Source organism: Penicillium vulpinum, assembly GCF_028829585.1.
Source record: "Penicillium vulpinum strain IBT 29486 chromosome Unknown utg000004l_segment0_segment0, whole genome shotgun sequence".
Lineage (NCBI taxonomy): Eukaryota > Fungi > Ascomycota > Eurotiomycetes > Eurotiales > Aspergillaceae > Penicillium > Penicillium vulpinum.
In genome coordinates, this window is record NW_026643244.1 from 1,327,023 (window position 1) to 1,341,493 (window position 14,471).

General features: G+C 48.8%; 6 protein-coding genes across 6 annotated transcripts; 2 read left to right on the forward strand and 4 right to left on the reverse strand.

Annotated features, from left to right (window-relative positions):
* Positions 1 to 63: 63 nt before the first annotated feature.
* Positions 64 to 1,122, forward strand: N7479_009063 (zinc-binding alcohol dehydrogenase family protein; the record flags this gene model as incomplete). The annotated part of the gene is made up of 1 exon (XM_057256756.1): positions 64 to 1,122. The coding sequence occupies one exon, from the start codon at positions 64 to 66 to the stop codon at positions 1,120 to 1,122; it is 1,059 nt and encodes a 352-aa protein (XP_057104214.1).
* Positions 1,123 to 1,710: 588 nt separating this feature from the next.
* N7479_009064 (MDR family MFS transporter) lies at positions 1,711 to 3,697 on the reverse strand (the record flags this gene model as incomplete). Its single annotated transcript, XM_057256757.1, has 5 exons — positions 1,711 to 2,160; positions 2,230 to 2,389; positions 2,439 to 2,949; positions 3,025 to 3,295; positions 3,356 to 3,697. The coding sequence occupies 5 exons, from the start codon at positions 3,695 to 3,697 to the stop codon at positions 1,711 to 1,713; spliced, it is 1,734 nt and encodes a 577-aa protein (XP_057104215.1).
* Positions 3,698 to 4,348: 651 nt separating this feature from the next.
* On the reverse strand, positions 4,349 to 6,584 carry N7479_009065 (uncharacterized protein; the record flags this gene model as incomplete). Its single annotated transcript, XM_057256758.1, has 3 exons — positions 4,349 to 5,001; positions 5,023 to 6,407; positions 6,487 to 6,584. The coding sequence occupies 3 exons, from the start codon at positions 6,582 to 6,584 to the stop codon at positions 4,349 to 4,351; spliced, it is 2,136 nt and encodes a 711-aa protein (XP_057104216.1).
* A 515-nt stretch (positions 6,585 to 7,099) lies between these two features.
* N7479_009066 (putative MFS sugar transporter) lies at positions 7,100 to 8,859 on the reverse strand (the record flags this gene model as incomplete). Its single annotated transcript, XM_057256759.1, has 5 exons — positions 7,100 to 7,485; positions 7,553 to 8,073; positions 8,128 to 8,365; positions 8,425 to 8,765; positions 8,819 to 8,859. 5 exons carry the CDS (start codon positions 8,857 to 8,859, stop codon positions 7,100 to 7,102), a joined length of 1,527 nt encoding a protein of 508 aa, XP_057104217.1.
* A 1,565-nt stretch (positions 8,860 to 10,424) lies between these two features.
* N7479_009067 (uncharacterized protein) lies at positions 10,425 to 12,641 on the forward strand (the record flags this gene model as incomplete). Its single annotated transcript, XM_057256760.1, has 5 exons — positions 10,425 to 10,659; positions 10,712 to 11,338; positions 11,397 to 12,210; positions 12,279 to 12,531; positions 12,618 to 12,641. 5 exons carry the CDS (start codon positions 10,425 to 10,427, stop codon positions 12,639 to 12,641), a joined length of 1,953 nt encoding a protein of 650 aa, XP_057104218.1.
* Positions 12,642 to 13,329: 688 nt separating this feature from the next.
* Positions 13,330 to 14,448, reverse strand: N7479_009068 (mitochondrial import receptor subunit TOM22; the record flags this gene model as incomplete). The annotated part of the gene is made up of 3 exons (XM_057256761.1): positions 13,330 to 13,426; positions 13,674 to 13,963; positions 14,187 to 14,448. The coding sequence occupies 3 exons, from the start codon at positions 14,446 to 14,448 to the stop codon at positions 13,376 to 13,378; spliced, it is 603 nt and encodes a 200-aa protein (XP_057104219.1). The 3' UTR covers positions 13,330 to 13,375.
* Between the last annotated feature and the right edge of the window lie 23 nt (positions 14,449 to 14,471).

Genomic DNA, 14,471 nt, shown 5'->3' on the forward strand with positions numbered 1-14,471 from the left:
GCAATCTTTCTACCTCTTTTCACTACACCGTCTCAGTCACCCTCTATATCAGGAACCTCAACAATGGCTCAATTACCAGCAAACAAGGCAGCTTGGCTATCCGCCTCAAAAGCCACGCCGCTTGAGATTGGGCCGGCACCGTACACATCACCCGGGCCTCACCAGATTGTCGTGAAGAACAGTGCACTAGGTATCAATCCAGTCGACTGGGCAAAGCAGCTGCTCGGCGAAGCCCTGCTGGGCCATATCAGCTATCCTTTTATTCTTGGCGCGGATGTGGCTGGCACAGTTGTCGAGGTGGGCGAAGGCGTGGAGCGCTTCCGCGCCGGTGATCGTGTAGTGGCTACGGCTTCTGCTGTCTGCTTCAATAGCTCCATTGAGGGTGCTTTCCAGCTGTACACGGTCATTCGCGAGTGGCTAGCGGCACCGCTGCCAGACAGCATTACCTTTGAGCAAGCTAGCGTGCTACCGCTGGCTACGTTCACAGCCTCTCATGGTCTGTTTGACACCGGCTACCTGGGCCTTGACTTGCCCACTGTGCCTGCGCGCCAATTTAGCGACAAGCGTGCTGTCATCATCACCGGCGGTGCATCCGCTGTTGGCAGCAACGCTATCCAACTGGCCGTGTCGGCCGGCTACGAGGTTGTGTCAACGGCATCGCCAAAGAACTTCGATTACGTCAAGAAGCTGGGTGCTGCCCTCGTGTTTGACTACAAGAGCGACAGCGTGATCGATGATATCAGCGCTGCTGTCAAGGGCCTCCACCTTGCCGGCGGCTTCTCCATTGGCGACGGCTCCATCGAGCTGCTGGCCGCCGTACTGGCCAAGCACGAGGGCCCCTCTGTCAATAAATTCATTGCTCTCGCTGGTGGCAAACCCAAGGGCGACCCTATTGACCCGAGCGTCGAGGTCAAATTTATCCTGCTCGGCCCGGAAGCGGCTGGCCCCGACTCTGTCGCGAGCAATGTCTACAAGAGCTACCTCCCAGATGCCCTCGCCAATGGGCAGTTTGTGCCAGCACCCGAGCCGTTTGTCGTGGGTAAGGGACTAGAAAAGATTCAGGAGGCTTTTGGAATCCAGATGCAGGGTGTTTCAGCAAAGAAGATTGTTGTGTCACTGTGAAGCATTGTCTCGCTAGAAATCCTAGAAATTATGTATTGGCGTCTGCTCGGTCTAGAGGGCAACTATGTAGCTATCTATCATAGATTTTAGCTTTTGATTTACAATCTGTCAGAATCTATCTTTAATTTATCACACTTCCCGTCGTTCAACATTCAACATAGTATAAGACTACCCCGAAACAGCGTCGTTAGAGGGAGCGACTGATAAAGATCTCATTGGAATATCTTGTATCTATCTCACATGAGAAGTATGAGCAGCCAACCGGTAACACTGCTAGATTATTGAGAGGGAGTTGATCTCTATAGGTGCATGAAATGTACATAATTCTCTAGTTTGACATGTCCCTATGCTACTGTGCAGAAGGTCATAGAATACAACAACAATAGCACTCCTCTATGGAATAGCCTAGCACCAGTGTCTACCGAAATTACTCTCTAAAGCTCTAGCTATCCTCCTAAGATCGAGGTTGAACTAAACACGAAAATAAAATTAAAACCTCACACCGAATATTCCAACAACTGGCCAGTGCTCCAAAAGAGCTATGTGACCTAGTCACACAATCAATCGAACCATTATCCCTTTTCTATCTTAAACTGTAGTGGAATTCTCAGTGGTAGAGTCCACATCCTCCTTAGTATTCAGTGCAGTTGGCGAATCTCCCTTAATGGCTTGCAGCTTCTTCACCTTCCGGATATCAACCCATCCTAGACCCCAGCCAAAGACAAACGTAGCCACGCTGAGTCCAATACCCAGATACATGACATGGTCAATTGCCGTGGTATAGCACTCGAGCGCGGCTGTGAGCTTATCGCCCGAAACAAGGCTTCGGATTGAGCTGAGTCCGGAGCTAATGAGGATGTCCGGGTTAACGCCAATCTCGTTGATGTGCTTCTGAAGCTCTTTTCGTAGCCCATTGGTGAAGACGGAATTGGCAGCAATGAGGAAAACGGCACCGCCCATATTTTGCCAGAAGATGATGATAGCCATAGCAATTGGGATCTGCGGAGGGGGGACAAGGTTTTGGATAGCTACGTAGGGCTTCAGGTAGAATTAAGTTAGCAAAATCAAATTTAGGAGAGGAGATAGAAAACTCAGAACTAAGCTTACCGCCGATGTCATAGCACCACTGCCAACACCATAGAGGATCTGGTACCCAATCCATTTTGAGGATGAAGTCGTGGGCTTAATCATGGACATGAGGCCATATCCAATAGCGGTCATGGAGCTTCCCCCAGGTTCCAGGGCAGGTAATAGCCCAAGATCTCGGCTGCAAAACGTTAGTTTGATCATGGATTTTAGTTTCTAGAAATGGTGACAACGAACTCATCATTCCCGCGAGCATAGTGAATATAACCAAGCCTAAAGTCGATGGAAGCATGTGCACACCACTCATGATAGGCCCATTGTTGAGCACGGTTTGGAAGTAAATGGCGAGGTAGTACTCAGCCACCAAAATAGCCCCGAGAAGGAAAAACAAGTTACCCGCAGCAGACCACACAGTACGGTTTTTGATCATGGCAAATGGTACCATGGCATTATCTCCCTGGTAATATTCCCAGACGAGGAAGATAATAAATGTGACAGCGGCGCCAACTAGAAGGCCGATAACAATAGAGCTATTCCACGGGTGTACCGTGCCGCCGTATTGCAATGCAAGCAAAAACATGACGGCAGCGGGGCTAATGAGCATGAATCCTGGAAGATCCAGAGATTTGATGGCTGTGCCGAGGACTTGTCTGGGAGGCAGCTTGGTGGTCGGCTCGGGGACCTTGAAGAGGAAGAGCAGAATAGCCAGAGCGCCGCCAATAGGAAGGTTGATGTAAAAGCCTGCAAGAGAAGGAATTAGCAAGGTGATGGCATCTAGGGATCTCAATGCAAAAGAAAAAAGACCAAACCACTTACACCAACGCCATGTAACATTTTGGGTGAATGCACCACCAATAATAGGACCCAAGGCGATACCGAGCTGGCCGATGCCCATGTTGAGACCCAGAAACTGGGCTTGCTTCCTGGGCGGCAGTATGACCGAGATGATAGTCATGGCGCCATTTGAGATGCCTGATGAGCCAGCACCGGCAATGGCTCTGCCAACAATGAACATAGAAGACGAGACGGCGGCTCCACAGATGACGGATCCGAGCTCGAAGATAAAGAAGAAGACGAGGAAGGACCACTGTTTTCCAACGTTAGGAATCTTCACTTTTCTTTCTTAAGAAATTACAGAATGACCTACCTTGATATTAAAGTGGCTGTAGATCTTGCCAGTGAGCGGCTGGAGGGCAGAGCTACCGAGCTGGTATGCGCCACCATACCAGCCAACGTCGACCAGAGAGTTGAATCGTTGTGTGATGGCGGGAGTTGCGGTAGACACGACACACATGTCAAGGAAGACGAGAAAGTAGGCGATTGTAACAGGACCTAGGATGGACCATAAGGGCAGGCCGGTGGGAAACTTGCTGTCGTCGTCTGCGGCCTCTTTCGTAGAAGTAACGCTATCGGGGCCGTACTTCTCAACAGTGCCAGTATCCTCTGGCATTAAATTGCCCATGTCAACTAGCTTGCTGGAGTCGGTCATAGTCACGGTTGCGATCGTGTTCGTGGCTAGCACTAGAGCTGATTCTCACTTTCTCCGTCCTAATGCCAAGAACTGTGTTAATAGTCATCTGGACGAAAGATAGCGTGCAGCCATTGGAATTTATATAAGATAACATTCCGACTACATAAGAGTAGAAAAGGAGTAGGAGTTTAGGACAGGGACCGGAATCATACTGAGTGAGTGAAGCTCTTTAGGGCTAATTGCTGCAAGTCGGAACCGGAATCTGGAAATCCGGTCCTTAGTCCTGCCCCTATATGTCGGACTTATAGAGGTATCTCCGGCCTTCTAAGCTAGATAGCACCATGTCAATAATAATAAGAAGAATTGGAATCATTACAGCACCTGGCTACCTGGTTGATTGTAGTTTCAGAACAGCTCGAGCTTTTTACAGTTGTGGCCCAAAAAGGTAATTTCCCGTTCATTGGTTTCTGGGTAGATCTCTGAACCAGGCAGTAAAAGCAAGACAATGCAGGCATCTTAGCAAAATTAAATAATGCATTAGATTCAATCTTGTTTACGCCTCTCTAATAGTGCGGAAGCTATGAAAATGAAATGTAGCTCATTGTACATGTGTAATACTGCCTCATGATGAGTATGTACATTTACTAGTAGTAAAATTATGTCCAGCCTCTATAAAGTAGGTATCATCTGATCTTCATATTCAACAAAAAACTGATCCAGCCATGATGTGGGACTCGTTGAGTGTCCTGCCTGATGGCTGTATGTCAAAGCATTTGTATCTGCTTCCGTAGTCGCAACTGTCGCTGTACCCGCATCCGCTCTACTCCCTGCTCTATCTCCTGCTTCTTTTGCTCTATGTTCCTTTTCCTGTTGGATCAGCGCTCCTCTATCGTGATATACTGATTGGAACAGGCGTAGACCGCGAGCCAATTGCGTGAATACACCGTCGGCTGACGCCGGTTGCTCGCCAGCTTCAACAGCAGCGAGCTCTAGCTTGTCTGCAGTGTGGGATAGCATGGTTGGCAGATCGACAAGCCTGTGAATAGTGGCTGGATCCCAGCCAGGCTCCTGTAGTGTGCTAAGCTGGTGCAGAGTAGCCACGCATCGTGCCAGCTGAGCCCACTGGATGAAAGAAATACCACGGAACCCAGAAGGCGAGAAGGTCAGAAAAGTCGACATACACGACTTGATTGTCAGTGCTGACTGCCAAAAGCAGGAGATGCGGGTAGGTCCACATATCGGCGGTGGCGGGCGAGCGGAGTCTTGGATGTGGACGCTCTCAATAATGCACATCTCTGTGTAGTACGTCTGAGCAAGGAGGCCTATTTTCGATTAGCAATCACTATTTGATCTTATGGATTCAAATCTGGGCTGAGCCGGATACCTACCAAAGTGCTGCTGGCATGCTGGAGGAACAGAAGCCCTAAGCTCTTGCAGCTGGCTCATCAACGTCTTGATGTAAAAAAGGGATTGAATCGAAAGAGACTCCGGCGGGGGATGGTCGGGGAGTTGGGCTCGCTCCCAGACCTGAGCAGCCTTCATGGCCAGCAGCTGCAGGCGGACCTGAATAGCCAGGGCAGCATCAGACGGACATTCTGTGCCGACGCTGTGACCGCTGGCTATAAGGGCAGTAATGCCCTCGTCCATCTGAGGTATCCACCGTGGCGCATCGACCTCGGGGAAGTGGGCTGAGACCGCCGACCCAAGCACAAAGCAGCCTAGAATGGCTCGCTGACGCTCGAGATAGGGCTGGGCATCAGTCGCCCCAGCACCCGCTGTCGTGTTGCCATACGCCTCATCAAATCCACCTTTTGGTTCCAGGTGGCTTATTGTGCGTGTGATTTCCGGTACAGATTGATCCAGAAAACGCAGGTCCCCGACCAACGATATGGCCACCCCCATGAGTCGAGACAGACTGCGACGGCTGCGCAGGTGCTCCCAGCCCCACGCAATATAGACAAGGAGACCAAGTAGCAGATCAACTGTTTGCTGTTTTTGTTGCTGCTGTTTCTGCTGCGGCAGCTCTTGAAGAAATATCCTCTCACAGAGTGCACACTTCAGTTCGAGGGAGCTTGCCCTCTTGTCTTCAACTGACACCGATGTCACGCAAACAATAGCTTGGAACAGGAACGGCCGGTCTAGTCGCAATTGCTCAGCCGTAAGGTGGGCAGGCAAATGGACAAAGGGGAAGTGGTGCAGCATACGCGACCGGAAGGAGTTAAGAGATAACGATTCAGAAGACGGAAAGACAGAGGGCGATGTAGACGTGCCTGATACGGTTGAGGACGAGGGGGTGGCTATAGGGATACTATTGGCGCTGGACCCATTCGCATTGTTCATCTCCCACCAGGAAGTAGAGGCATCAACGGCGTCGGAGTCAGTATCGTTGTCGTCTTCGTTGATAAAAGCAGCGTGCGAGCCCTCTACAGTGCGGCCCCCTTCAGTCCCTTCTGCGACCACATCTGGGAATGGAATGGTAGGAGGGGGTGGCTGTTGTTGATGCTGTTGGTGTTGCGGCGATGATTGCTGTTGTTGCGACCATGCATTAACTCTGTCGCTATGGACGCTGCCCGTAGCGCTCACGTCAACATTACCTACCCGAAGCAGTGAGACTAGCTGGCCGAGCGTGCCCTCGAGTTGTGCGATACGAGCGTCCGACGACTTTTGCTTTTTATCGCGACGGCGTAGCTCATCGGCGGGATGGCATGGGCGCTTGAGACGGTGGCACCTATATAAGGTGTTAGTGAGTGTCCACGGTTCAGGGATTTCAAGCAGAGATCCGCCACCAAAAAGCATCTCAGACTGACCTTTCGCATCCATTGCCCTCAGTACGAGGAATACACTTACATTTGGTTTTGAAGCAACCTAAACACGCTCGGCCATAGGCCGATGAGCGGCCAGCCATTCCCTCTATAGCGGTCCCCCAAAATCGGGACTAATTGAGTGATGCCCTTCTATACCGCGATGGATGGTTTAGAAGTTGCCAGATGTAAGAGAGGAGTACTGTCAGACAAAGGATGACAGCCCACTTTTATTCTCCACCAGCGGCCCGCCATGGTGACCCGCCCCTAAATCCGTTAAATCCATCTACCCAAGTCCCGTTCTAGGCATTGATTTCACAAGTCAAGTATGCAAGAAAAGAACATTATCACAATTTATAAAGATGCCTTCTCCCGCTTGAATGATTCAAGAACTAGCCAAATATTGCATCATATCAAAATCAAGAAATATATCTGCTCTTTGACTCATTCCAATATGACATATTAAGTAGAAAACGAACAAGCGGGCTTCGTAAAACGCGCTCGTCGCATTTGCATTAAATACTGCTTGCTAAACACAAGTCTGAGGTATCTTATATAACATTTTCAGACATAAATACCACAACTGGTATACCAAACCCATAACTTAGGCATAACCCCCCTAGTTCTTAGCATGCTCCACAGTAACAGTATCAGCCTTCTCGTTTTCTTCGTGGCCGATCCGAGCCGCCTTCTGGTTTGCCATGACCTCCTCTCCTTGAGTAACGTGGTTGGCACCACCGAACAGAGTATCGATCTCCTCGAGAGGAACCATCTTGGTCTCGGGGATGAAGAACCAAACGAAGGCAGCAAGTAGGAAGTTGATACCCGCAAACATGTAGAAGGCATAGAAGCCCTCGTTCTCGAGGAAAAGAGGGAAGAATTGCTGGACGATGGCGTTGGCGACATTCTGAGTCTGCGATGCCATGCCCACAGCTTGGGCGCGGACGTTCATTGAGAAAACCTCGGACGTCCAAATCCATACAGTTGCACCCCAAGATGGTTTGTCTAAGAGATACTGTTAGTGGAGTTTCGTTTGCGGGGGGTGTTGGGGCTGTAGGTAGAGGGAACTTACAGAATAAGATGAACAAGAACAGAAGGAACACAATCGCTATACCAACAGGCTCCGACTTGGATCCGTTTGCGAGCACGGGTGTTTCAGTTTCGACGGCAGAGACAATAATCATGCACAAGCCCATGCCGATACCACCGACAATCAGAAGGAACTTTCTTCCGAAACGATCAATAATCCAGATAGCGTTCAAGGTGAAGAAAATTCCAAAGGTGGAGTTCAAGGCGTTGATCAGAGCAATTTGACTGTCGCTGCTAAACACTTTTTGGTAGATCTTGGTAGAGTATGAGTTGAGAGAGCCTTGTCCAGTGATCTGTTGACCGGCATTGAGAATCAGAGCCAGAACCATGCGCTTGCGGAGCGACTTGTCCTTCCAGAGAGCAGAGTAGTTGCTAGAGATAGCTTCCCTCTCGTATTCGAGTGCCTCGCGAATTTCCATCAGTTCACGCTCAACTTCCTCCTCGGTATCACGAACTCTTGAAAGAGCTTCACGGGCCTTCTCGTTCTGGCCTTTCTTGACATACCTAATGATGGTCAGAATTGCCCGGAATCAACGGAAATAATTTCAAGATACTCACCACCGAGGGCTGCCAGGAACAGTTGGCAGAAGAGCAAGGATCAGAGTAGGGACCAAAAGTTGGAAAATAACAACCAGTCTCCAGTCCCACTCGCCCAACTTTTCAACGTTATTGGTGCAGGCATAGTTAATCCAGAAGCAGATGAACGATCCAACAGAGTAGAACATCTGCCAGAAGGTCATGATCTTACCACGGATCTCTGGTGGAGCCAGCTCACCAATGTAGATAGGGCCAGCAGCTGCAAAGTAACGCCGTCAGTTCATGCATTCGAACCCACGCTATCAACAAGAGACTTACTCAATGCAATACCCTGACCAATACCAATGATGCATCTACCTGCAAGGAAGCAAGCAAGGTCGTGACGAGGAGAAAAGGTCTGCATAAATGTGGCAACGATAACCAAAACACAGCCAATGGCCATTCCAAGCTTGCGGCCCAGGAAATCGGCACATGGACCTCCCAGGAAGAAACCACCGAAAATAGCGCCGACCGTGTATGCTGTATTAATTGAGCCGATAGTGTTGGCATTTGGGTGGTTCATCCAAGCCAGCCAGTTCTTAGAACCCTGGACGGAGTTAAACACGGACGCATCGTAACCGTAGAGCACCATGCATGATGCTGCGACACAAGAGATGTACCTAGAAAACCGTGGTTAGGGTATGCTCTCCGAAGTAGATGGCTATGTACTAACCAGTTGTACGCCCGCTTGCGGGTCATGGTAAAGCGGCCCATTTTGACGGTATGGGACTGGTTTAACAATAGGATGAGGTTGAAGCTCTACCAATATATTCAAGAAAGGCAACGATAGATGAGCAACCGTATCTCTCGAGTAATGTGAGAGAACAGTTAAAGATGAGCTACACTTCAGAAGGGTACGTAAGTGGGCGGAGACTGCAGCTATATAACAAGAGAAACGATTAGGGCATTTCGGGGGCGAAAACTGAAACCCCAGTCCATGTGAGCAGGGAAACCCCATGAGTGGATCAGACCATCCCCAGAATCAACTACCCCCAGATACACTAAGATTATTTTGGCATTTTTGATAACGGGGAGCCCTGTCTCCAGGATCGCTGAGTGGTGGGGTATCTGGAGTCAATGGCACATGCCCAAAGTATATCTCGCGTCTATTCAATTTCTCATTGGTGTGGAGCTTTCTCAAAAGCCCGGGCAGGACCTGGGGTAATATTGATCTGGGGTTCGAGGATATTTTTCAAGCTTTTGTTCCGGTCGAGATGAAATTGGTGAGTTTCCACGAATCGGCGGCCTGGATGGCAGTGGCTTGGGAGAAAATCAACTCCACCAATAGGGTAAATGACGAAGGAATACGGTAGAAATAAGAGCTTGAGAATCAACTACACTAAACCAAACAAGTAGGAAATAAGCGATTGGGGATGCTTTCAGGCTGGATATAGGGCTGGCTTTACCCTTATAGCCCTGGAGAGATGTCGATCAAGTTAGGGCAATATTATAGTACTTTGTATACGGAGTACCCTCTCGGTTTTTCTGCTATCCTGTCTATTTAGTACGTGCTACATGGCTAGTCTTCAAACTAGGAGTAGCTCAAAAAACATAAAACCGAGAGATAATAAGTCTTCGACTTGTTTTCGTTAATAGTAGGCTAGAAAATAGGTATGATTTTAGTAGAAAGATTCAAAGAAGAGCTCCGCCAGAAATATGCATAGCTTTATATATCTTGAGAGAGCTCTACGTTCTTACAAATAACCAACATCTTACAAATAGCTTTGATCTTGGTCATCCTGGTCTTTTTGCTTCCATCTTCTATGGATACTCGCATAGCAGCTGGTTTGTTCAAACCATGCCTGCATCGGCATACATATGAAATCTATGTTTCTTTTAAATGGACAGAATCGTTAATGTACCGTATTCAATATATATTTTGATCGATTACTCCATTCACTTTACAGTAGAGTTAGTATCAGTCCGAAGCATTTGTAGTTACCATATGTATGCCCCTCTCACTTTCATCTTGTTATTTTTATCAAAAGCACAGCTTCTAGTAAGTATCTCCTTATATCGAGAATAAATTTCACAAAGTTTTCTTCATCCAAAGCTCCTCAAGGTGATTTGATCTTACAAGTATAACGATCACGTGTTCTCGTGATCCCAACGCGGTGATCCGCGACAGCGAAGGTCCCACTTTGATCTGGCAGACTCAAGCTTAATTCTTCTTTGGATATATTTCCTTTTCGGTGAATTTGCTATGACCTACCTGGTCATATAAACCTACCTTTCCGTCTCCCAATCCAGCCCATTCGGTTTTTTGACCCTCAGTCGCAATGCCACCCCGCAAATCGAAGAAAAAGCAGACGCGACTTGCCTTTGCGACTTCCACCGCTTCGCCTTCAGCGGATGTGACTCCAGAGAAAAATAAATATGCAACGCTCACGTACGACAACCCAAGCTTGGGCACATACCGTCCTCCAAAGCCTCCGAAGGTCAAGAGGGAGACTTCGCCCAAAAGGAAACAGCCGAAGCTCCCCACTAAGACGGGGTCCGTTGATAAATCCACGAGTACGGTGATGCCATCTCTCCTCAATGCAACCAGAAAGCTAAGATCTAAAAGACGAACTGTTTGTAGAAGATCGACCGGACAATGAATCCTTAGACGAACCTATCATCCCCGCCTCCCAGAAGAGAAAGCAAGCCGCGCCACCTGACAATCTCGAAGTGGTGGTCCACAGCCCACCAAAGCGCGAGGACACCCAAGATGTGAAGAAAGGCAAATCGCGGAAATCACAGCGATCCTTACAATTTTTAAAGGAACCTACTGAGAATACAAATGCTTCTGATTCAGAGGAGCTATCCCGGCCGCGCCGAACACACAAGCGAAAGGCCGCAACGTCACCTATTGACTCCAGCGACTCAGATGAGCCTGTAGCCTCTTCAGCGGCCAACCGGCGCAGGTTAACGCGCGGCGGTCATTCTTCAAGCTCACCTGTTTTACTCAGCGACGATGATTCAAACGAGCCAGTGGCTCCTTCGACCGCCAAGAGGCGCAGATTAGCAAGGTCAGCCATAGTGTCCAAAAGCGACGACGATGACTCGGACGAGCCTTCGCCCTCTTCGCCAGTGAAGAGGCTCCGACGTGGACAGGAGAAAGAAACATCTCAAGCTCCTCACACTCCCCGCCACATCTCGAAACAGGCTAGACTTGATATCGCAGAAGATTTGGAGGACCTTCAAGATTCAGGTAGGAACCAATTAGCGCACGAGGTTCGTTTATTTATGCTGATTCCAATCATGTGTAGTTGTTAAAAAAAGTCGAACTCGCGGCCGGAATGTCGAATCTGCCCGAGACAAGCGAATGAGGCACCTTGAAGCCCTCCGCCGCAGACGGGCTGGTGTGAAAGAAGAGGACGTCGAAGAAGATGAAGATGAAGATGAAGATGAAGACGAAGACGGTTCAGATGTGCAGGAGATTAAACGACCTGGCAGCGATGCCAGTCCCACTGCTCGTGGTCTCTGGCGGCATCACGACGACGGTGACAGCGACATGGAATCAGCCATTGATCCCAACGAGAACCTTGACCGATATGAAGACGACTTTGTCCTAGAAGACGAGCATGATTTCGGTGTTCCCACTGAGGAGATCCCCTTCGAGTTCACTCGGCATGCATATAAGCAGCCGAAGGAGTACTTCCGCGACGTCATCGGCTGGATGGTGCAAAACAAGCTAAACCCGGCCTTCCCTCGCTCTGACGACATGTACAAGATGGCATTCATGAAGCTGGAAGATGAAGTCAAGGGTCGGGCTGGTTCCCAGCTTATCTCCTCCGTTTGGAACCCCGGTTTCGTCTATGCCCTCCAGGCCCGACCGCACATCGAAATCGCTGCTTTCCCCACAGAGGAGAACCATCCCTGCGATGCTTGTAGGCGCTCTGGACATCCCGCTTCTAGTGATATAAAGCTCTACGGGAAAGCGTATTCCCTGGAGACGCTAGAGCCGCTGGAAGATGATAATGATGACAGTGATGAGAATTCCAATAACCACAACGATGGACAGGACCGTGACCGGGATGGCCATATCATTCCTCCTGAGAATGTCCGGTATTTCCTGGGAAAGTAAGTTCGATTTGGACAGTCATTTCAATCTACTCACCCTCTAACCATGTTTCTTTTTGTTTCAACAGACAATGCAAGGCGAGGGCCCAGCTCGCTCACACCCTCACACACTGGCGCTACCATCTCAATGAATGGGTCATCGACTTCCTCGATCGTACGGGCCACATGGAAGCCGATGAGATCCTCCGACGAAACGATATGAGCATCAAGCGGAGGACGCGAAATGCAAATGATGTCCTCGACATGATGACTGGAAGTGGTGAAGTCGATAAGCTTTGGCGTGACTTCCATATTAATCTCAAGTCTGCTCGCGAGAAAGAGGTATGTTTATGTCCCGGTTGCGTTTGAGATGTTTGCATGATGCTAATCAGGCCCGTCCTTGTATTTAGTCTATCTACGGATGATAGGATGCCAGCTTACCAGAGGGTTGATATTCGTCCTCGAGTGGCTTTATCATGGATTGCCATGAAGTCTCTGAACATTTTAACTGGTTTTACTTTCTTTTTGCGACCTTTTTTCGGTGCTCGATCTTGCATAATGATACCCAATTTTTCTGTTTCACGTTCCATGCGTACCAGGACAATGACCCGCGGGCTCAGCACAGCAATGGCAAGCTGGCTATCCCAGACATTTCCCTCGAGAGCCTACTTAGTACATATATCCAATGCAATTTTAGGTATTCGTAGGCCTCTTTCTCCAGCCCCTGTAAGAAAGCTAGGACTACAAAATGCAAAGAATATGACCAAACCCATCCGTTTTCATTACCTGGACATGCACATAGAGTGAGAAGAAAAAAAGGTGTATAGAGAAACAGGAAGAAAGATGATTGGGGTTGTACAAATACATGCATGCATAAGCTGCCGGAGCCAAAATGTCAGAAAGCATGAGAGATGCGAGGAGATAAAAGGAAGTAAAAAAACAAGAAGTATAACAAAGATCCGAACAAGTCAAGCCAACAGGAGAATTGGGGAAACCAACTCTTTCCAAGTGCTTGTAGTCCTGTATCTTGAGATCTGGCCCAAAACGGGTGATTGGAAATCCCAGGTGACAGAATCGCGCCGACATGCGCTTGGGTATGGCTGTTTGCATGACGCCAAGTCTTGCGATCGATAATCGTGTCGCTGGATTATTCAACAATCTCTCTGCTTTCCGAAGTGGTATTAATTTACAGAGTGGGTTGAGCCACCTTCTCGGTCTCGATGCCGGGGGTGAGCATCTGCGAATAGAAATCATAATTAGTATAATGTTTCAAGAACTGGGAGTCCAGTGAAGAGCGCGAAACGACATGCGATGATAATGTTGAAAAAGAAAGAAATTTTGAAGATTGCCGAAACGCGAATACCCGAGGCAATGTACACGGTGTCAATTGTGCCAATGACAGCACGAATCTGGGCTTCAAGATGATTGTTGCAATTTCGATAAAAACAATAAATCAAAAATAGATAAAAACACATGACACATACCTCGTTAGCTCCCTTGATCATTCCCTGCTCGCGCTCCATCTGGATGTACTGCTCCTCCTCAGCGTAAGCCAAAGCGAATGGCACACCGAGCAGGAAAGCACTGGTGCTGATAATCCAGAGGGCCTTGCCGCTGAATGAAAGGCTGGCCTTAGTGAGGTCTGTGATGGAAGAGACGGTGCTGGAGACGGTGCGACGGGCGGAGGGAGGAATCATGTCTTTCAGAGCGGCGATACGCTCGTAGACCGTCTCGGCCTCGAGATCGATATCCTCATCCTCGGAGATCTCGGAATCTGTTATTCATTGATTACCATGTCAGATGAGGTTCTTAATGTTTATTTGCGACTGTGTTCATTTCTGGGGTTTCGAGGTCGCGTTGTTGGGGGTTTGAGATCGGGGACTGTGAGGATGGGAGGAAACCTAGGGAGCAGAGGATCCTCCCATCGAAACAATTTTCCATGCAAATGACAATGGCGCGATGCGAGTTCCGTCTGGGTATCGGGATTCGGTACTAACCAGTGTCTGAGTAGTCATCCTCGTCATCAGAGACCAGGAGAGCGTCGTGCTTGGTGGCAGTGGGCTTGTCGGTGAAGTGCTCGTCTTCGACTTCAGTAAGCTTGACCATTTTGGGCGATTTTGATGAGGATGACGAAGGGGATCTAGTTAAAGGTGATGGTTGAATGATGGAAAGTCGCTCTGGTTTCGCTCCGACTTTTTTGCCGAAAAGCGGCGAGGAGCTTGGACCCACCGACAACGATGTCATTTGTTTTTGTGACATTGTGATCTTATGAAGTTTGTGAA